At 40.9% G+C, this 21524-nt stretch overlaps 2 protein-coding genes across 2 annotated transcripts in view; both read left to right on the forward strand.

Moving 5' to 3' along the window:
• The window catches only part of RALGAPB (Ral GTPase activating protein non-catalytic subunit beta), a 121332-nt gene extending 109058 nt beyond the window's left edge, over positions 1-12274 (forward strand). The window contains 5 exon segments of the mRNA XM_037811401.1: positions 248-384; positions 3196-3304; positions 5251-5329; positions 7530-7678; positions 8150-12274. Coding sequence (XP_037667329.1) covers positions 248-384; positions 3196-3304; positions 5251-5329; positions 7530-7678; positions 8150-8343 — 668 coding nt within the window. The 3' untranslated portion in view covers positions 8344-12274.
• Positions 12275-16320: 4046 nt separating this feature from the next.
• ADIG (adipogenin) lies at positions 16321-20992 on the forward strand. The gene is made up of 2 exons (XM_037810904.1): positions 16321-16501; positions 20871-20992. The coding sequence occupies exons 1-2, from the start codon at positions 16375-16377 to the stop codon at positions 20990-20992; spliced, it is 249 nt and encodes an 82-aa protein (XP_037666832.1). The 5' UTR covers positions 16321-16374.
• Positions 20993-21524: the final 532 nt, after the last annotated feature.

Below are 21524 nucleotides of genomic sequence, written 5' to 3' on the forward strand. Positions count from 1 at the left end.
AGTAGTTTTTACATTTTTGAAGGGTTGTGGGAGGAAAAAATTTACAAAGAAGAATATTCAACAGAGACTTATATGGCCAGCAAAGCCTAAAATATTTACTTACCTGATCTTTTACAGAAAAAGTTTGCCAACCCTTGCTCTAGAGGCAATGCTTTAAGTGATTCAGACTAGTTAGCATAATTAAACACTTTTGCTCCAAAGAAGTAGGAGGTGTTATAATTGACTTTTGTTTTTTTTAACACCATAGCTGATTCATTGGAAAGTAACATCTCAGATCAAGATAGCGATTCAAATATGGATCTTATGCCAGGAATTTTAAAACAGCCATCCCTGACACTTGAGCTTTTCCCCAATCATACAGACAATCTTAATTCCTCACAGAGGGTAAGTCACTTTGTTGATATATCTCCAAAAAATTATAGTGAAATAGTGGTAACTATAGAATCATGCTGAAAAGCTTTTAATTTTAATCCAGAGAGCAATTAAAGCAGAATAAAACTTAATTTTTAAAAAATAAAATTCTCACTATTTTTTTAAGCCTGTAACAAGTAGTTTCTATCCAAGACAGCTTTTATTGTTTTCCTTAATTTAGCCATTCTGACACTAAGGTTGGTCCTTCACCCATTCTTTCCAAGCCTAGGTTTTTATTCAGTGTTTGAAGTATGCACTCAAGTCACAGCAGTGGCTATATATTCTACATCTTTAATCGTGCAATGCTCAATTTATGTCTGACCTCATACAAATGATAGCATTTTGGAGAGTAACTCAATATGAATAAATGCACCAAGTAAGGTAGAAAGCAGCTACTACAGCAGAGGGTTTTAGCTTTTATACTTTTTTCTTACATTATAAGATGTTATTTCTTTGTTATCTGTACCCCCCCCCATGTTACCTTATAGTCATTACTGGAAAGCAATCAAGTAAGTGATAGGAAGAGTACAGGATCAGTTCATAAGTGTAAAGAAGATTGATTTAAAACAAATAAGAAAAGCATGCAAAAGAAGTATAAAGTTGACTGAAGCCATTCTCCCCATTGTATAGAAATTTAACTTGGTTTCTTCCACAGTGAAATTATTTTTAATGTAAGTATATGCTGAAAAAAATATGGAGGGATGTTTTACCATTTTTAGAGAAAAAATCAAGTTTTATGAGACTTTGTAATGAATGATTTGTAAGTCAGGAGTTGCTGTATTAAAAAAAGTTTCGCAGAATACTTTAGAGATTAACAAGTGAGTTTTTGGTGGTAATGCAGGATTTTAGCCAGTTTCCTCTACTATTCAGTGATTGACTGCCCTTTTACTCATTTTCTGAATTCCAGGATAGTTATTTCCGGAGAATAACAAATCTGGAATAAGTAAAACACACCATGTTTTTATTTATCATTTATACTTCTCAATCTACTAACAAACTAGGAAAAATCATATTACCTCAGAAGTAGCAGTTGACAAAAATTCAACACTCGTTCATGAGAAAAACTCTTAGCAAACTATGCTTACAGGGGACCTTCCTCATCCTGATAAAGGGCACCTACTAAAAACCTGTAGCTAACATCATACTTTTGCATTATTCATTATTCTTGAATGTTTTCTGTCTGAGATTAAGAACAAGGCTAGGATGTCTGCTCTCACCACATCTGTTCAACATGATTTTGTAGGTCCAATACAAAAAAACAAGGCAAGGAAAGGAAATAAAATTGGAAGAGAAAGTCCTTGGAAACAACATTTGCAAGATTGTGTTGAAAAATACTTGGTGGGGAATGTTTGAGGACCATCCAGCTTGGGCAGCATCCTTTTTTGGTCCTCTCAGTTCATAGATATATTTAAGAGAAGAATGGTGATATAAGAAATCTAAACTCAACATAGAGGATGTTGATAAGAAACTAAGAAGGAAAAGGTTTGAAAGTAGTAGAGATGTTCTAGCAAATGACTGCTATTGCAGAATATCTCCGTAAAGGACCTAAAGGAGACCGCCATGATAAGGGAGGCCACTTAGCTCACTGGTTAAAAGCACAAGCTTTACAGTCAGACCTGGGTTTGAGTCCAAAAATTCAGCCAGTTATTTGTGTGGCCTTGGGAAAGTTCTCTAATCTTCCATAAAGGGGATAGTCATACCTATGTCACCAGGTAGTGATGAGATTAAATAAGGAACTCGATGTAAAATGTTTGTCACAGTACTCAGTACAGAGCAAGTACTCAGTGAATCATAGCTGCTCCTATACTGAAAGTTGTTATTTGGGTAAGAAAATTCACAAATTCAGAAACAGGTCTTTTGGGATATTGTGAATATGTTAAAAGCTGCTTAGGAGCCATGATGCTAAAAAAATAGTCTCTGAGGATAGCTGGATGTCTGTCCTAGTCTGAGGGGCATTTCTTGGTCCAGGTCATTTTCTGTGCATAATATAATAGAGACAGTCTTCTGGCTATCTGGTAAAAATACTTGCATATTTCTGTGTTAATAAGCAGTTTTATTTTTAAAATTCAACAAGTATAGGATTTTCCCCCTCTGTGCACATGAGCTTTTTTTAGGGCACATACTTAGCTCTGCTGCATCCTCTAAAAGTGGTGGGGCTCAGAGTGCCAGTTTGTTAAAGGGGAGTCACATAGTCCTCTTGGCCTCTCAAAGAAAGGGTACTGCCAGTTGGAGGGGTGGAGGAAAGGGCAGGAGGCTGGAAACGAGCTGCATGACAGCCAAGGCCCATGCAACTCTGTTTCTTTCTGCTGACAAGGAAAGAGGAGTTAGGCGTAGACTGCAGTAGGAAACATTTGGTCTGGGCACTAGGAACAACATGCAAATGGAGTATTTTAGAAGTTAGGATCTCCAGAGAAAGTAGTGATATTGCTGTGATGGGGAAAGTGTAATGCCTTCTAGCCATAGAGATAGAGTCACATCCTCTTAAGCCCTCATTAAGACATTGCATGCAAATAACCATTGTCTTATAATTGTTCAGTATTCCTTACTTTTTTTCCCTTTGACAATTTTAGACCTATTTCTTTGTTATGGGTTGAGACTGATAAGGAAGAGCTTTTTTGCAAATGTATTTCACACTTTTTTCCTGGAGTGATTTCCACAACTTGATACTTTCCTTTATTCTCTCTCTGGCATTAATGGGCATCTTGATAAATGCATAACTAGATAGTTTTATTAAGCTGCTCTTTTTTTTCCCCCTCCTCTTCTGGTTTTCTGTGCCTCATATAGCTCAGTCCCGGTTCCAGAATGAAGAAGCTGCCTCAGGGTCGCCCTGTACCTCCCCTAGGACCTGAGACCAGAGTTTCTGTAGTCTGGGTGGAGCGCTATGATGATATAGGTACTGCATGAGTATTTTGTCTGTAAATAAAACTGTAGTAGAATGACAGTGACTTCTAATTATCTAAAAGGAGAGGCAGCATAGACATGGCATGGTGGACAAGAACTGATACTGGAACTCGGCAGACCTGGGTTTCAATTCCAGCTCTCCCACTCACTCACTTTCTTTAAACTTTAGAATACTCGTCTGTTAAATGGGGGCAATCTTGGCACTTATTTCCTTGTGAAGATTTGATGAGACTAGCCTTTAGTTTTTGTTTTTTTTTGTTTGTTTGTTTGTTTGTTTGGTGTCACAGTTAATCGTTTTTTGCCAGTTGGTCTCACTGCATATAGTTCTCCCAGTCACCCCAGGGACCCTGGAAAGAGGAAGAAGGAGCCCCTCACTCATCCTCTTTCCGCAGCACTTTTTTTTTTTTTTAAGCAGTTTTGTTGAGGTACATTCACACACCATACAATCCATCCAAAGTATACATTCAGTGACTCACAGTACATAGCACTTCTTTTGATTAGTCTGGTGTACCTTACTGTCTAATTTTGGTTTAAAGGTTAATTTACCCCTAAGAGTTCTGCTATGGATAAGTTTCTCATGGTTTTTATGTAAGCAACGTAGGAGGCACTAGAGATGCGTTCTTAGCCTAGAATCTCATCCAGCTCAGAGTTTGTGGGAAAGTGTGATGGTTGCTTTTCAACCAAGTCCTCGAGAACCACAGATCCTGTTCTCTAAAATCCCTCTGCTATTTTTCAGTTTTATTGAGATATATTCACATACCCTACAGTCATTCACAGTGTACAGTCAGCTATTCACAGTACCATCATATAGTTGTACATTCATCACCAGAATCAACTTTGAACATTTTTCTTACTCCAAGAAAAATAAATAAATAAAAATAAAAGTAAAAACACCCAAAACATTCCATCCCACCCCATTTTTCATTTAGTTTTTGTCCCCATTTTTCTACTTATCTGTCCATACACTAGACAAAGGGGGTGTGAGCCACAAAGTTTTCACAGTCACACAGTCACACCATGTAAGCTACATAGTTATGCAATCATCTTCAAGAATCAAGGCTATGGGTTGCAGTTCAACAGTTTCAGATACTTCCTTCTAGCTATTCCAATACACTAAAAGCTGGAAAGGGATATCTATATAGTGCATAAGAATGCCTTCCAGAGGGACATCTCAACTCCATTTGAATGTCTCAGCCACTGAAACTTTGTTTCATTTCACTTCCCCCTTTTGGTGAAGATTTTCACAATCCCTTGATGCCACGTCCAGGTTCATCCTGGGAGTTATGTGCCACGTTGCCAGCGAGATTTATATCCTTGGGAGTCATGTCCCACGTAGAAGGGGAAGGCCGTGAGTTCCCCTGCCATATGGGCTTAGAGAGAGAGGGCCACACTAAACAACAAAGAGTTACTCTGGGGGAGACTCTTAGGCACAATTAATAAGTAGGCTCAGCCTCTCCTTTGCAGCAACAAGCTTTACAAGGGCGCAACCCAAGATCGAGTGCTAATTCTACCAAACTGTCAGTCCTCAACGTTTGCAAAAGCACAAGTAACAACCCAGGTGGGGAAGTCCAGCATATCTGCATTCTTCACTAGTTACCCAGGGGAGCCCTGCAAATATATCCTCATTCTCTGCCCAGATTACTTTGAATCCCTCTGCTTTTGATCAACCTAGCTAAAATGTTTCTTGAGGGATTTTATTTTATTATTGGTGGGGAATAGTTGGGATTAGATAGATATATGTACATATGTATGCATGTGTATATATCTATAGATATATATATGTGTCTATAGATATAGATACAGATATAGAGATCAGGGTAACACCATCCATGTATTTGTTGCCCACTTGCGTAAAAAGGTTAGGAAATTAGGTTTCCTGTTATTTGTTTGGGAGAAATGAAGGCAATATTAATTGTAATGCTATCTTTTTTCTTCCAGAAAACTTTCCCCTCTCAGACCTGATGACAGAGATCAGTACTGGTGTGGAAACAACTGCAAATAGTAGCACTTCTCTGAGGTACACTGTGCTTACTTGCTTGAAGTTTATTAACATGTTCTTGTGTTTATATGCAGAGATACACCTAGTTTTTTAGTAATATGTTCATTGCAATTGAATAAGGAAATAAAGAATTATAAGAAAAATGAAATGAAGGCAATAAGAAATAAACATAATTAGATTAGGCAAAAAGAATACAAAATGAAGTTTGTAGATAAATGCACAAGATGATCAAATTAGCAAGGATCTTTTTGATGGTCTGATTATTGCTATTTTACATTTATCCGCATTTATCTGCAGCAAAAAGGAAAATGGAAAGTGGATACATGTAAGTATTAATGAAAGACCATGATGATAACAGAGTAGAGTTTTAGATAACAATAAAACTATCTGGATAGATAGTTAAAACATCCTAATTTTATGAACTATTTAATGGGAAAAAATTAAGTCAGATATGATGCATGTTTTAATACGTATTGATATTTTTATTTTTACCTGCCCGTTGTATGGGCAAAAAGAATAAAAAAGAGAATAATATGATTCCAAGAATAGTAACAATATATTAATATAGGTTTTATAGTTTTTAAGGCTTTTTGCCTGTTTTTTTGTTTAAACAAATCTAAGAGGGAGAGTTATCAACCCCGTTTTACAGATGGTCTCAAGTAAATTCGTAGAGGTTATTCCTCAGGGTCACACATCCCGTGTATGAAGGAGAAAGCTGTCTGAACCCAGGCCTCTGACCCCAAATGCTAACTGCATCTTGCACATCATAGAGCTAGAGTAAGTTTTTTCTATTAACTTACTCTAATTGCATTTAAGATTAATTTATTCCAACACTGTCATATTATTGTCAATAAAGATAGTTGAAGTTTATTTTAACATCATTTTAAAAATTTCTAGATTATAGCAAGTCATTTTTTAAAACTTCGTGTTTTTTTATGCTGACGTATCTTAAAGCAAATACCAGATATCCTGACATTCCACTTCTAAATACACCAGTATTCATCTCTAAAAAATAAGAAAACTTTAAAAATAGCTAAAAAAAAATTACAATAATAAAATTAGTAAGAATTCCTTAATGTCATCTAATAGCCAGTTTATAGTCAAATTTCTCCACTTTTCTCCAAAGTATCTTTTTAGATTGGTTATTCAAACCAGAATCCACTCCAGAACCATGTATCGCATCTAGTATTAATTTCCTTAATTCTCTTTAATTCAGAACAGTCCTTTTTTCTTTTTTTTCTTTTTTTTGTCTCCATTACACTGATTTGCTGAAGAGACTAGAATAGTAGTCGTGAGGTAGATTTTAACTGTCTTGTACTGTTTTGTTGTTTGTTTTTTTTAATTTAATCTTTTTAGGTCAAAGTTGTCATATGGTTAGACTATAATATTTGTATTTTAATGGAACATAAGCAAAAGTTAGAATTTGTCTTGGGGACAGGATTACGATAGGATTGATTTTGTTTGTCTGTTTGCATGTCTGGAAAGATTTGACTCGTTGCTTTTGCCAAATCACTTTACCCATGGGAAAGAAAGCTCACTGTGTTGCCAAAGGAAAACTGATATGTAGCATCACAGAGTAACATGGGTACTTTTGGGTATGTCAGATATGTCCCTGAAGTATGATGTATAACTCACTCTTCTCCAAAGGTGCATCTGTTATCTGTTCAAAGGCCTCGAGAGCCTTGGTCCTGCCCAGACATGGCTATTTATCCCCCACACTGAGGGCCCAGCCTAACAGCCCTTCCCTCCCCTAAAAAAATTATATCAGAGATTCCCATAATGGGCCTAAACTGTATTCTTACTTCCACTCTTAAGATTGCAGCCTTGACTGTAGTAGAATTCACTGCACACTGGCCAGCCCCATTTTGTTTCCTGCAAGAGGGAGGAACTAAATGAAAGTCCCATAGCTGGTCACTAAATTTGTAGTTCCTCACAATAGATTTCTCTGGCCTTTCCTTCCTCCCTGGACCCCAGTGGTTTTCTGAGCACATTTTCTCAGACCCGTTGTGTCAGAACCCTGACCCTAATCATGGCTGTTTAGGACCAGGCATCAGCAGGGGGCTGGTACCATGGGCTCTTGGGAGAGGATTCTGAGCAGACTGACCCCTTGGCTCTTCTCAAACCACTGCCTGGCAGTAGGTCCCTTGGTATTCCCATGGTGCCTATGGGGAACTTCTGTTGTGTATCTGGGGTAAAAAGAGTCTTGTCTTTTCTTAAGATCTACCACTCTGGAAAAAGAGATCCCTGTCATCTTCATTCACCCTTTGAACACTGGATTATTCCGGATAAAAATTCAAGGAGCCATTGGGAAGTTTAACATGGTCATCCCTCTTGTGGATGGGATGATAGTCAGCAGGCGAGCACTTGGTAAGGTTTCATTTGTGGCTAAAGGGCTAAAGTTTGCTTCTTCTTTTTCTTTTACATTTTTACAAGCCAGATAGAAGTACAAATAAGGAAATGGTGATGTTGCTTAATAAGTCCCACATGATTATGGTTCTTGTTACAAAGAGAGCAGGTTTTGTTCTGTTTTTAAACTGTTTCATCTAGTAAATGTCAGTAGAACTAGAATTTACAAACTTCTACTATGGGAAAATGAAGATAGCTGCCTGTAATCCAAGGCAGAAATGTCAGACCAGATTTTTATTCTGTTTTTCCTTGTCATTATGTTTCTTCTATTAGTTTTACCTTGGTAGTGCGATGTCTTTCACTCTGGGGACTGGGTCTTTTACAACTGAAATTAAAATAATTTGAGTATGCTGAGGATAGCTCACCTGAATACTCATAGTTCTCCTAGCTGACTTGTTATTAAAATTTATTTTTATACCCTCTCTTTTTAAGGTTTTCTAGTGAGGCAGACAGTAATTAATATTTGCAGAAGAAAAAGACTGGAGAGTGACTCCTACAGTCCACCACACGTCCGCCGGAAACAGAAAATCACTGACATTGTCAATAAATACCGGAACAAGCAGTTGGAGCCAGAGTTTTATACTTCACTTTTCCAGGAGGTTGGACTCAAGAACTGCAGTTCTTAGACCATTGTCTATCTAGGACTATTTAGCTCCAGTTTGGGGGCTGTAATATCAAAGCAAAACTATATGACAGGTAATCACTGTAAAAATAAAAACAAATCACTCCCCAAGAGCTTACTGTTTAATCACCAGAGTAGAAGAAACACATTATAACCCCATTTGATAGAAGACTTTCTGCTTTCTAGTGAAATGGGCTCCCAGACACAATCATATTTCTGCTGGTAATGGTGATACACATTTTAGCCATAAACTTTCTTTTTAAGGTGACAATTTTAGTTAAATATAAGCTGTTTCGGGAGAAAGGCTTTTATGCAGCTCAGTTAAACATGTGCATTGTTAGTATAACAAATTTGCAAATTAGAAGTTGAAGATAGTTGTATACCTCACTTTTTAGGAGGTTGTGTTCAATATTAAAATCTGTCTCCAAATCTTTCAGGACATTTGAAAGCTCAAAAGGTATTGATAGCATGGAGAAGGAGGAATGAAATCTCAGCCTTCTGCTCACTTGCAGGTCTTTTTGTTGTCCAATTTCCAAACTGGCAAAAAAGAGCATAAATGTTTTTTACAAATAAGTCTAATATTAAAATTCTTCATATTTTCCCTACACATGTCAAAAAGTTATCAGTCTCATCACTGCACAGAAGATCAGTCTGAAGCCTCAGTTTCTGGGAGACCCAGGAACAGACCTAAAATGGAGGCATGGCCTTGTCCTTTAATTGCAACACAAATGAAGTTTGTGGAGTTACGAGTTGTAAGAAAGCAGTGATGCCTCCACTTTTTCCATTATGGTCCAGCTCAGTGACATAATGGCAGGTTAAACATTTGTAATCCCTTGGTAATTTCTTGATTAAGTGTCAAGAAATGTAAATTCACAACAAGGGTTGTTAAAAATTACTTGGTTTCGTGCATTGTCTCTTATTTCAGGACCAAGCTGGAAACTACAATAGTTTATGAAGGATTCTAATTTGGGGTTCAGGAAGTAGCCTTTCAACACTAGTAATTCATATCTCTCCCAGAGAGCTACTGGATTTCATCAAAATTGACAAACATTAGTGACCACCTCCTTGGGTGGCTGCTCTTAGAAATGGCTGTTGTTGTCATGTTTTCTGGACTTTGCCAGCTGAAGGCACAACAAATCCCTGCCAGGGATTTGGAAATACTGCTGTTACCTAGCTGCTACTTTTCTGCCAGGGATGAAAGATTTGAGGTGGCCAAACCCAGAACATCCATGCAAGGATACCTGTTACAATGCTAGAGTATACACTACTCATTTCTACTATTCTTATCTGCTTTCTTTTTAATAATTAAAATTTTATTATGTTAAGAAGATAAGTGACATTTGAAGTCCAAAGAAGAGTGATCACAGGTGTATAAGAGGTTTTTTCACTTGAACTGTGACATCAGTAGATTCTATAGGTCAGAGCTACAATGGTCTATTTGATTATTTCTTTTGATTTGATGTTTTGGCATTTTAATTTGGGGGTAGGGTAGTACCTAATTTCCTGTGCAGATATTTCTCTTCCAGAAATGTGTATCTTGCCATCTGTGAGCAAGAGACACGGTCATAGCAGCTCAGTTTTAAGGTTGCCATACCCTTTTTGTCATGTTTGTTTTAAGCTCAGGTAAAGGTAACCTCCACCTTCTCTAAGTCCATTTTCTATTCAGGGTATACTATTATTCAATAATTGATTTCCTTTTTAAGCTGGGCAATAAATTGATGTTCCCAGATGGTAGCATGGGAAGGGGATGTAACAAAGATTAGCAAATTCTACCCTTAAAATGTTTTAATAGCTCAGCAAGTATAAAAGATGAAGTTTGATAACTTTCAAAGAAATTCCAGATTGATATTTCTAGGGGGAAAAATGGGCCCTTGATCTGGTTAAAGTGAACAAAGAAAGGGATAAATTGATGTGCAACTTATAACATTCCAGAGGTTAAAAATAACTGCTATAGATGTTGTACTTCCTCAGTGTGATTCTTCAGATAAAATTTTTTACCTTCAGCATAGTTCTCATGTCAGAAAAATGTACAGGTATGTGTGTATTGGGGGTGGGTTTGCTAATCTTTTAGTTAGGTCCAATTTCTGGCAACTTTTTGTAATTCTGATGGCTTTAACAAGTGAACAAACATGTTGAATGCAGTTTGTAATCTAGACGACTTTGTGGTCTCCTAGGGACAGAGGAATGGGTTCAGTGACGTAGAGTCCCTGAAGGCATGAAACCCCCAGTGTGTACAGCACGGAAAAAATATGGGATACACATCCCTAATCGGACTGGTTCCTTCTACTCAAAATAACATCTAAAAAAGGGAATGTGGTAAGAACTCTTGGACCTTTCACTAGTACATGTTTTTGAGTTCATGGTCACTCATTTCACGCAACTGCCTTTGTTAAAAATCACTGAGTAGTTGATGCTGGAGGAGCAAACTTAGTCCCTGATAATAATTTTTAGTAGTCCACTTGGTTAATTTCCTAGCATATGTCCATAACATTTGGAGGAAGCCAGGACCACTTTGGTCTGTGACTTTTAACAGTTTAGTTGTCACCTGTGATGGGTTGCTCTTAGGTCTGCACTGGGGGATCCATGAGTAAGAAAGTATAAGGGACAGAGGTAGGTAGCCCCTCGTATTCCTTTCTCAAGTTTTTTGGGGGACTTTTCTCCTCCTCTCTAGGAGTACTGAGGACAGTAAGGAGGGCTTTTGCCTTTCAATCCTTTTCCTTGTTTAAACTCTCTCCCTTTTGTCCAATGCTTCCTCCAAAGGCTCCCACCCCACCCCCCTGCTTCTGTCCATTGGCGCTTTGAAAGGAGTTACGTGGTAGGTGACCTCCCAGCTTCCCTGGCTGCATACACACACATACACTGAGACATCCTCCACTTCCAGGTCCTCTGTTTCGGGGCAGCCCATTCTCCTCTGGATTCATTTATAAATACAAAGTATCTCCATCTTTGGCCAATCACGCCAGTTGTCTCTGGGTCCCTGTGTGGGCCCTTCACAGTTCACCTTCTTCATAGCTGGGGAAGCATTTGTCAGGCTCTACAGAACTGGTTTCAGAGATGCAGAAACTTGGTGAGTATCTATTTCTGTTGGAAGGTGAAACTTTCTCAAAATGGGAGTCAGCCTTGCTCAAAGACGTATGTTGTGGTAGATGGTGAAAAATGTATTTGAAGTCATTTGACACTCTTCCTGGCAGTAGTTCTCTATTCAGCGTTTAAAAGCTCATTCAGGTTATATATTCCTAAAAAGAATTGACTTATATGTTTACACGAAACAATAAATTGAGTTAGATGGTCTGTTTTTAAGATTTCCATTATAGCCTCTTTTCCTGAGATGAAGAGATTGTAGGTAATCCATTCATACAATGTGGAATCAAACTGTGGGTTTCTCAGTAACTAAAGAAGCCATGTACTGTATAATGTTTTCTCAGAATAACAACTTATGTTCTTCAGATGTTTTTCTTTTTTTAATGCTGAGGGAAAAGGTATAATTTGGGATTCCACAGTGCCTTGCATATAGTAGGCGCCCAATAAATATTTGTTGAAGCAAACCAAGTTTCCCAAGTCCTCGTCTCTTACAGTGACCAAGAACATCTTTCTCCTCTGAAGGGCTTGGCAGTTGTGGCTATAAAATAAGCAGTATCATTTGCTTGAAATCATATATACTATTGGTATGAATTTCGGTGTGTTGCCAAGACATGATCTTTTTCTTATTGTATTTTCTGTAAATATTTCTGGCACTGAACTGTAAAGTAAAGGTGAAATGTAAATATGAAGGTGTACTGTGTCCCCTTGCCTCCTGTGTTATATCTTCGTCGGTTAGGCAAGGAGGCCCAGAAACTTGTTTATATTTATGTCAATCTTTTGTCCAGAAGAAACCCATGGATTATTGAATGTAATACATTTAGTCAATTAAATTTTAAGGAGATTTCTTCTAATAACCTCGTGTGTGCTTTTGGTTAAAGGTCAAGGGTTCGACTTTGCATGGATACTCTTAATTTACTTTTTTTTTCTTTTTATTGTGAAATATAACATATACAGAAAAGTGATAGCTTTCAAAGTACAATTTAACAAATAGCAAATTTCAAAGAATGTTATGGGTTACAGTTCCACCATTTCAGTTATTTCCTTCTAGCTATTCTAATACCCTAAGAACTAAAAAAAAAAAAAAAAAAAAATGATATAAAGATTCAGTATTCATAATCCTTTGTTAACTCCTATCTTGCCTCTTGCTACACCTCCCTCTCATTTGATCACCGTCTCAATCTTCAGGGATATCTGGGCCATGACCACCCTAACTTTCTCATATTTGAAAAGAAGTGTCAACATCATGGGGAAGGGGGATGCATCTGTTTGATGTTCTTGAAGAGGCTGTTGCCTCTGGGTTTTGGGACTTATCTGGCATAGGAACGCTCTGGAGGTGTTAAGTTTCTGAATAATAAACTTAGTGAGTGAAACTTGTATAGAGTCTCGGATAGGGACCTAGGTATACTTCAGTATTTTCAGGACTACTGTTGCTTTGGGCTTGGCATCCTGTGGCCATTTGGAATATCTATCTAGCTGAAGCTTGCGTAAGAGTAACCTTCAGAATAACCTCTCAACTCTATTTGAAATCTCTTAACCACTGAAACCTTATTTTGTTACCTTTCTTTTCCCCCTTTTGATCAAGAAAGCACTCTTAATCCCTCAATGCTGGGGCCAGGCTCATTCCTAGGAGTCATGTCCCATGTTGGGGTGGGGGGTGGGTAATGAATTTACTTGCAAGTTGGGCTTAAAGAGAGAAAGGTCACATCTAAACAACAAAAGAGGTTCTCTGGAGGTGACTCTTAGGCATAATTATAGGTGGGCGTAGCCTCCCATTTACAGCCTTAAGTTTCACAAGAGGAAGCCTCAAGATCAAGGGCTTGACTTTTTTAAGTAGGGGGTTCCTAATTTCACACAGCATATATTTTGACCAAGATAAACAATCAGTGTCTTACATTATCTTCACTTAGATGTACAATATTATTAATCTCAATTTTAAACAATTGCTATAACCCAAAACACCCCAAAGCTCTTATCAGCCCCTAATTATTTATCCCTATCTTTATTTACTCTTTCCAGGAGTTGTCTGCCATCTGTGGCTACCCTTTGTAATTTAGATCTGTGATTTTCACCCTGGTTTTGTAGTTTCCTGAAATACTGAAAATTCAATTAATTTTAAAGGAAAAGTCTCAGGCCTTCTACACTGGAGGGAGCTTGTGTAATGAAAACACTGCCAACAGAGCTCACTTTAAAGAGGCATGGGGTGGGAGGGGCGGTTCTCTGTCTTGGGAACAGGGAAATGTTTGGCAGCTGTGCTGTCTGCCTGCAGAATACCTGAGCTCTGCCAGTGATGGGCAGTCAGGAGAGGACAGAGAGACAGAGACCGTCCCACTCGGCCACCTGCTGCTCTTATGCATAGAGTTGGCTGCAGAGGTTAAATGGGACCAGACCAGCATCTTAATGCCTGGATTGCACATGGTGGGATGGTTATAAGTAAAACTTGAGGAAACGGTGATAAGAGCCATTTCTGCCTTTGCCAAGAGCAGCCTCCTCTGACCTGACACAGACTCAGTGTGACTTTAGTGCACTCCCCTGAGCCAAGTACCTGTAGGAACTGTACCCCTGCAGGTTAGAGTTGTGTGTCCTCTCCTGCTCTGCCCAGATACCATAGGGCCTCCAGCTGGCCAGGAAGCTTCTTGCTGAACTGATGGCACAATGGCCTTGTTTGGTGTCTGACAAGGTTTCATGGCCAGAGAATGGATGTCCAAGCCTTTCCTGCCTGTGCTGCACAGTTCTCTCTGACCCCAGCCCCATCAGGACCCAGTGCTAAGTCACCCCCAAATCAGGCCACCCAGCTCCTGGTCTTGACCTCTGGGGCCTGGGTTTGCTGTAGCCTGCCAGGGCACTCCTCATTTTGGATACGCATTCCAATACCATCTGCCCAGACCCCTTCTGGGGACTCTGGCCATCCCACTGTTAGGTCAGAGTCATTCAGGAATCCACACAATGCAGCAAGTCAAAGTTCAAGTATAAAGTTTAAGATTTATTAGAGAAAGAAGGCAGGTGGGAGCCAGCAAAAAGAAAGAAAGAAAGATAATGGCTCCGGCTCTCTATCTGAGAGCACCATTTTTAATGGAAAAAGGAACCCACGTTGGGAAGGGTGCCTGCTGTGGTGTTCTGTGCCTCGACTGGGTAAGTGCCTATCAAGTTTTGGGCTGATTGGTTGCTAGGGTTCTAAGACAGTATTCTTTTTAGGAAAGCAGCTGTGTTATCTAACTAGGGAGAGCAGGCCTTTTTGGTTGTTCATCTTATGAACGTATCTGATCTTGCCTCACCCACCTGAGGTGCCGCTATGGCTGGAGCAGCATTGAACAGCCTTGAACAGCCTTCATTCTTTAGTTTATGGGGCACCTGTTTTCTGTGACATAAGCCACAGGGCTCCTGGGTCAGAAACTCCTTCTACATGTTTGTTTCTTCTTCTGGGATCTAACACCCACAACTGGACTAGGACTCCTAAAACCCTGGCCCGCCAAGCCTCGATGTCCCCTATACTGCCAGGTTTTGTGGCTGGTCTCCACTTGCCTTCCTTCCTGCCTGGTGTCTTCCTATAAGGGGGTCCTTCCACTGTGTATCTCCCTCCAGGTTTACCACCCATTTCCTGCAGCTGCTCCCCAAGCCTGGAATTGGTCTGCCAGACTTTACAACCTGTGCTCTTAAGTCACAAAGCCAAGTCTGGATCAGAATCACCCTGGCTGTTAATGAAATGTGTCAAGTCCTGAGCCTCACCTCAGAGGTTCTGTCTCAATCGATGGGGGTGAGCCTAGGAATTGGCCTGCTGAATAAGTACCCTCCAGCCATCACCCACCTGCTGGCAGTGCAGACATGTGGTCCAAGCACCCCATTGGAGAAGATCATGCACTTTCCTCCTCCACCTCCACAAGCAGCCACTCCTCATTTGAACCTTCCCACATCCATCAAGATCCCAATCTGGATCCAGCCTAGGGGCTTTGGGGGCTGGTAGGCCCAGAGCCTCCTGCCTGCCATTGGATCTGGCATGTGAAGGAGGTTTACTATTTCATGAATGAGTGAATGATAGGGGTGAGGTGGGAGATGATAAGAATGGCATTTTGGAGTGTTTTGGCCCCCTAAGAGAGAAAGGAGTAAGGTCAAAGCCTGTAGAAGCCCCTCACTGAAAACCCTAAGGAAAGGTGCGGAAGCTTCCAGGTTAAATCATTTATGGAGGGCCTGTGTTAGATTAGAAATCTTTAAATGACACCCAATGATCCAGTCTGGCCTGGACATGTATTTTGTTTAGCTAACAATGTTTTAGCAAGGTTTGATTGAATATTTTAAAATTAAAATTTCACATAATCCAGATTTTTTGACTCTTGGAAAAGTCAGGAAATCTGGCAATATTGGGCCTGCATTTCCTGCATAGCAATTGTTGGTGGGAGCTGAGTACAGCTGCCTGCTTTAGATGAACTAAACTGCACTCAGTTTGCTGCGATCCCCACCATTCACACAAAGTAGAAATGTGGGTGTGTGCAGCTGGAATTACAGGGCCAGAGGACCCGGCTGGCCCCTGGACGCATCTGCAACCTTGAGTGTTTGAACAGCCACCCATGGGAACTATTTATCCCATCATCTATTTTTCTAACTTAGCAGCTTGGCAAGGTAAGAATTATTTCCATCTAACAAGAAAGAGCATCAGGGAGATGTCACATGAACCCATTAGCAGCTTAGCACAGGGATTCAAACCCAGACCTGCACACCTGCCTAGAAGCCTGAGATTTTTCTCTCAGCCAAGCTATCTCACTGCCTGGGATCCCACTGGTTTGTCCAAAACAGCTTCCCCTCAAGGTCTTCCCCAACAGGCTTCACCTAAAGGACACTAGGCTTTCCTTGTTATGTCACCATCTCAGTCACAGTTGGGCTGAGGGCAGAGTGTGGCCGGCCCACCAGGTCCCCAGGGGCCGCCCTGCCAGCCCAGGCTGGCCCAGCTCACCACACGTGCACCATGAAGTACCCACTGGTGCCACTCGTCAGTGACTTCACGTTTTCTTTCCTGGTGTTCTGGCTCTGTCTTCCCGTGGGCTTGCTGCTGTTCTTACTGATCGTCTGGTTGCGCTTCTTACTTAGCCAAGGTGAGCCTTCCAGGCTGGGCCCTAATCCTGGAGCTGGGCAGGGGGCTGAACGGATCAGGGTGTCCCAAGACAACTGCAGAGAAGTGTTTGGTTCAGGCGTTTTTATGGCTCTAAAGCCATCCTCAACTATCCCACCCCAACTCCTCATAAGACTTTCTCCTGAGAGCTGTTTTCCCAGCAACATCTCGTGGCATTTTGAAACACATCCTTTTGTTACTTTTGCGAGGTTGGGCAGTCCTCCCTCAGGGTCCCTGTTCTTGGAGTTCTGTGTTCTGTGTGCTCTGCCCTTGTGCTGGGAACAGGCCCAAACCCAGAGTCGGGGCCTGCCACGGTTTGTGGGACTGGGAGGGAGCGGGGGGCAGTGTCCAGGGACAACCAGGCCTGTGGTCCTCTACCTTTTGTGCCATGGATCTCTTTACTGGAATCAGTTTGGCCTGGAATCCAGTATGAAAAGCAGAAAAGCAGACAGGAGTAGCTCGGGGACTTCTGCTCCCTGCCACCCACTCAGCAGGGCAGTTTCAGGGCAGGAAAGTGGCCTGAGAAGTCGCACTTTCCCAAGTCGAGGGAGGAGAGAGGAACTGCCTGGTGAGACTGCCACTGAGGCAAAAATAGATAATGGGCTGCTGAACCCCTGAGGAAACTGACCTGTGGGGCCATACTGATCCCCAGCCATGACCTGGGGAGAGAAGATGAAGCTGCACGTACCCTTCAAGGGGAAGATGTTTTGCTGTGGACATTTTTCTTGTGCAGTTTGAAAGGAGTTTGCAGAAAGAAGGGAATTCTCCAAAGAGATGGATTTGGGGGCTGAAACAGGAGTGGGCACAAAGCTGTAGCTCTGAGTACCCTGTCCCATAGGCTGTGCCTGTGGAAATCCTGCCCCTCATGGTGGCCTTTGGACCAGAGCTGGTGGAGCAGCGTCTTAAATTCAAAGCTTCCTTTGAATTCCTGGACTTCAAACAAGTGCCCCCAGCAGAACTCCAAGGGCTTTGGAGCTAGGAGGTTGCATCTGAATCCAACACCGCCACTTCCTGGCTATGTGAGCCAGGACAAGTCACTTCACCTTTCTGAGCCTTCAATTCCTCGTCTGTAAAATGCAAATAGTACTAGTAATTACCTTCAGGAAGTTATTAAGAGCATTAAATGAGAAAACTTAGTACATAGTACATGCTCAGGAAACAATCACCATCTCTAGTAAAGAACAACACCTCAAGCCAACATACTGATTTTTTTCCAATTCAGGTTTATGGAGATATAGTCACATACCCCACAATCATCCACAGTGTACAACCAATTGTTCACAGTCCCATCATATAGTTGTGTATTCATCACCAAAATAAATTTTTGAAAATTTTTATTATTCCAAATAAATAAGAAGAAAAATACAAGTAAAGAAGAACACTCAAAACATCCCATCCACCCTATTATTCATTTAATCTTTGTTCCCATTTTTCTACTCATCAATCCCTACACTGGATAAAGGGAGTGTGAGCCAAAAGGTTTTCACAATCACATGGTCACACTATGTAAGCTACATATTTATAAAATTGTCTTCAAGAATCAAGTCTACTGGGTTGCAGTTTGACAGTTTCAGGTATTTCCTTCTAGCTATTCCAATACACTAAAAACTAAAAAGAAATATCTATATAACACATAAGAATAACATCCAGAATTATCTCTCAACTCATTTGAAATCCCTCAGCCACTGAAACTTTATTTTGTTTCATTTCACTTCCCCCTTTTGGTCAAGAAGATGTTCTCAATCCCTCGATGCCAGGTCCAGGCTCATCCTTAGGAGTCATGCCCCATGTTGCCTAGGAGTCATGTCCTCCCACATAGGGGGGAGGGTAGTGGGAGGCCACAACTGAGCAACAAAAGAGGTTCTCTGGGGGTGACTCTTAGGCACAATTGTAAGTAGGCTTAGTCTTTTCCTTTGCAGTAACAAGTTTAATAAAGGCAAGCCCCAAGATCGAGGGCTCAGCCTTCTAAATTGGTAGTCCCCGATGCTTGTGAGAGTATCAGTAATTCCCCAGGTGGGGAAGTTTAATATTTCTGCATTTTTCCCCATTTCCTCAGGGGGGCTTTGTAAATGCATTTTTATTCACTGCCCAAATTGCTTTGGGATGTCTCAGGATTTCACACTAATAATGTAAAAACCAACCAGATCTCACACCCTATTCAAAGTTCCCTGTAATTATGGTGTTTGAATAAACTGAGCATACAAGTTAAATTATTTAGAGTGCTACAGAAAATACAGGTTTTGCACCAAATAATCTTCTCTTCCTTTGGTCTCACACGGAAATTGAAGTTTTAAAACACAGTCAGTATTATCCTTTACCCTTCAGTTTGATTTGCTTTAGTCCTAGCAAGATCCACTTCATATCTCTAATTGAAGTCTGAACTATTATTCAGCTTTTTTTTTTTTTTTTTTTTTTTTTTACAATTGCTGTATGGGGTAATACTGATATTCATAGCTACCAAATTCTAGCTCTGAGTCTTAGGTCTCAAAGTTCCAGGGACTGAGCAGGTTATACACAAAGAGCTCAACATCTCAGAGTTTAGATATAACCATTACAACTCGGGAATAGATGTGACTGCTGTAAGAGCTTACAATCTAGGGATCATTACAATAAGCATTCCCCTGATAACCTGTGCTGTAAGATCAATTCTCAGAGTTTGCACATTATAGTTAGTCCATATTCATGAGCTTTACTCATTTCTGACTTATTTCACTCAAAATGCTGTCCTCAAGATCATTCACCTGGTTGCATGCCTCACAAATACTGATTTTTAAATCACTAGTAACCACCATTGTTGAACACCTGTGCTAGACCACGTGCTGAGTTTTACATGTCTTACTTCAGTTAACCCTCTTCATAGAAGATACTCTTATTATGTCCATTTTCCAGATGAGGAAACCAAGGCTCAGCCTTTTCTATCTCTTGCCCTTGGTCAATCTGATACCTGAGGGCTCTGTTCAGCCTCCTTTACTCCTTTGCAATCAGTAAGACAACGCAAGAGTATAGTAAGAAAAATAATAATCTCCCCACCTCTTCTCCTTTCTCGCTTTGCCTTCCCGAGATAAACCATGTTAGTAAGTTCATGCACACGCTACATTAACATACATAGGGTTAGGTTTTGTTTTTTTGGGGGGTGGGGCGGTTATTTTTATGAGTAAAGGGATCGTATCATATGCATTTCTCTGCAACTTGCTTGAAATACATTATGGAATTTGGAAGATACAGATCTAATGCAATCCTTTTAATAGCTTCATAATGTGCCATTGGACAGATGGACCAGGTCTCCATGCGGTGTGAGTGTACCACAGTTTAGTCAACCAGACCGCTCATGATGGACGTGCACACTGTTTCTAGGAGGTATTTTGTTTTTTGTGTGTGTGTGTTTTTTTGTTTGTTTTAACTTTTTATTTGAAATAATTATAGGCTCACAAGAACTCACAAAAATAGTTCACGTCCCTGGTACCCTTCCCCCAATGATAATATCTTATATACCTATAATACATTACAAAAATTAGGAAACTGACCTTGGCACAGTACAATTATCCGGACTACAGACTTTGCTTGGATTTCACAACCTAAATCCTTTTTTGTTGTTGTTGTTGTTTCTAAAAGCATGATCTGTGGTGGTTTGAAGCTGTATGTACCCCAGAAAAACATGTTCTGAAATGTATTCCATTCCTGTGGGTGTGAACCCACCGCAAGTAGGACATTTTGATATGGTTGCTTCAGTTAGGGTGTGGACCAGCCCAATCAGGAATCCTATTATTGGAGTCCCTTAAGCAGAGTGAAACTCAGACAGGCAGAGAGAGAGCCACAGGAAGCATGAAGCTGGACATCAGTGGAACCCCAGGAGGTTTTGTTGTTTGTGTTTCTCACCACAAAGCAGTGCTGCAATGGAAATCATTTTAAATCTATACTCAGATATGTGCTAATGAATGAACTAGTGGTTGGGTGGGTGGCTGGGTGGATGGATGGATGGATGGATGGATGGATGGATGGATGGATGGATAAATGGGTCAATGATTGGGTTTGGATCACCTCTGTGCCTCTTCCTGGACTGTGCCAAATACAGTAGGTCATTTGCTCACCTCTAGGTTCCCTCTCTCTGTAGTAGGTCAATTTTACCTCTTTTGCAGTCACAGGACAACCTTTTTTCTTGGCCCCTGGTCACCAGTCAAGGCCCTGAAGTTTTCCTAAGGCCACAAGGCTGGCCGATACGCTCTGGATCTGCTTTGGCTCCCTGGCCCCAGAGAAGGCTGCAGGAATGCCCAGACTAACCTGGGGCCCCTTTTGTGTCTGAAGTAGTTGACAGGATGGGACTACCCAAGAGGCCTTGTCTTGAATCTCCACAGATTCAGAAGAAAATGACTCAGATTTATTATGCTTGGATTGGGAGCCATGGAGCAAAGGCCCAGCCGAGTTTTGCTGGGAAGGGAAACTCCATAGCCAAGAGGAGGAGAGGCCTGGCTGGTGAGCCTGCTTTACCAGGTGAGGCCCTTCTGTGGGTGGGTGGGCTTCAAGGGGGAGTCTCAGGGACTGCCAGAGGCTTGGTGGCTGCCATGTTGGAGAACACACTGCCTCGTTTTGTTGGAGACCTGCTGTTTTTGCCGTGTTGGAAGACTGACTGCCTCTGCCAGGCTGAAGGACCAGCTGCCTCTGCCATGATGTGTTTCCTTACAAAGTTGCCCCCACCTTTTACCTCCCTGACTTCACCTCCCACCAGTCACAGGCCTCCTCACCACTCCTCAAATGTGCTGTGTACCTCCTTTCTTAGGGTCTCTGAACTGCCTGGTCTCTCTGCCTGGAACACTCCTCCAGACATCCACGTGGTGAACTCCCTCACCTCTGAGTGTTTGCTCAAATGTCACTTTTTCAGTAGCCTCCCCCTCACCATGCCTTCCCCCATTTAATATTGCAGAGCCTGTGCTAAGCATTTCCTTTTCACAGGCTCATTCACGAAATCCTATGAGGAGGATATTATTATCTCCACTTTACAAATGAGAAGA

This window comes from Choloepus didactylus, chromosome 19 (assembly GCF_015220235.1).
Source record: "Choloepus didactylus isolate mChoDid1 chromosome 19, mChoDid1.pri, whole genome shotgun sequence".
NCBI classification, from domain to species: domain Eukaryota; kingdom Metazoa; phylum Chordata; class Mammalia; order Pilosa; family Megalonychidae; genus Choloepus; species Choloepus didactylus.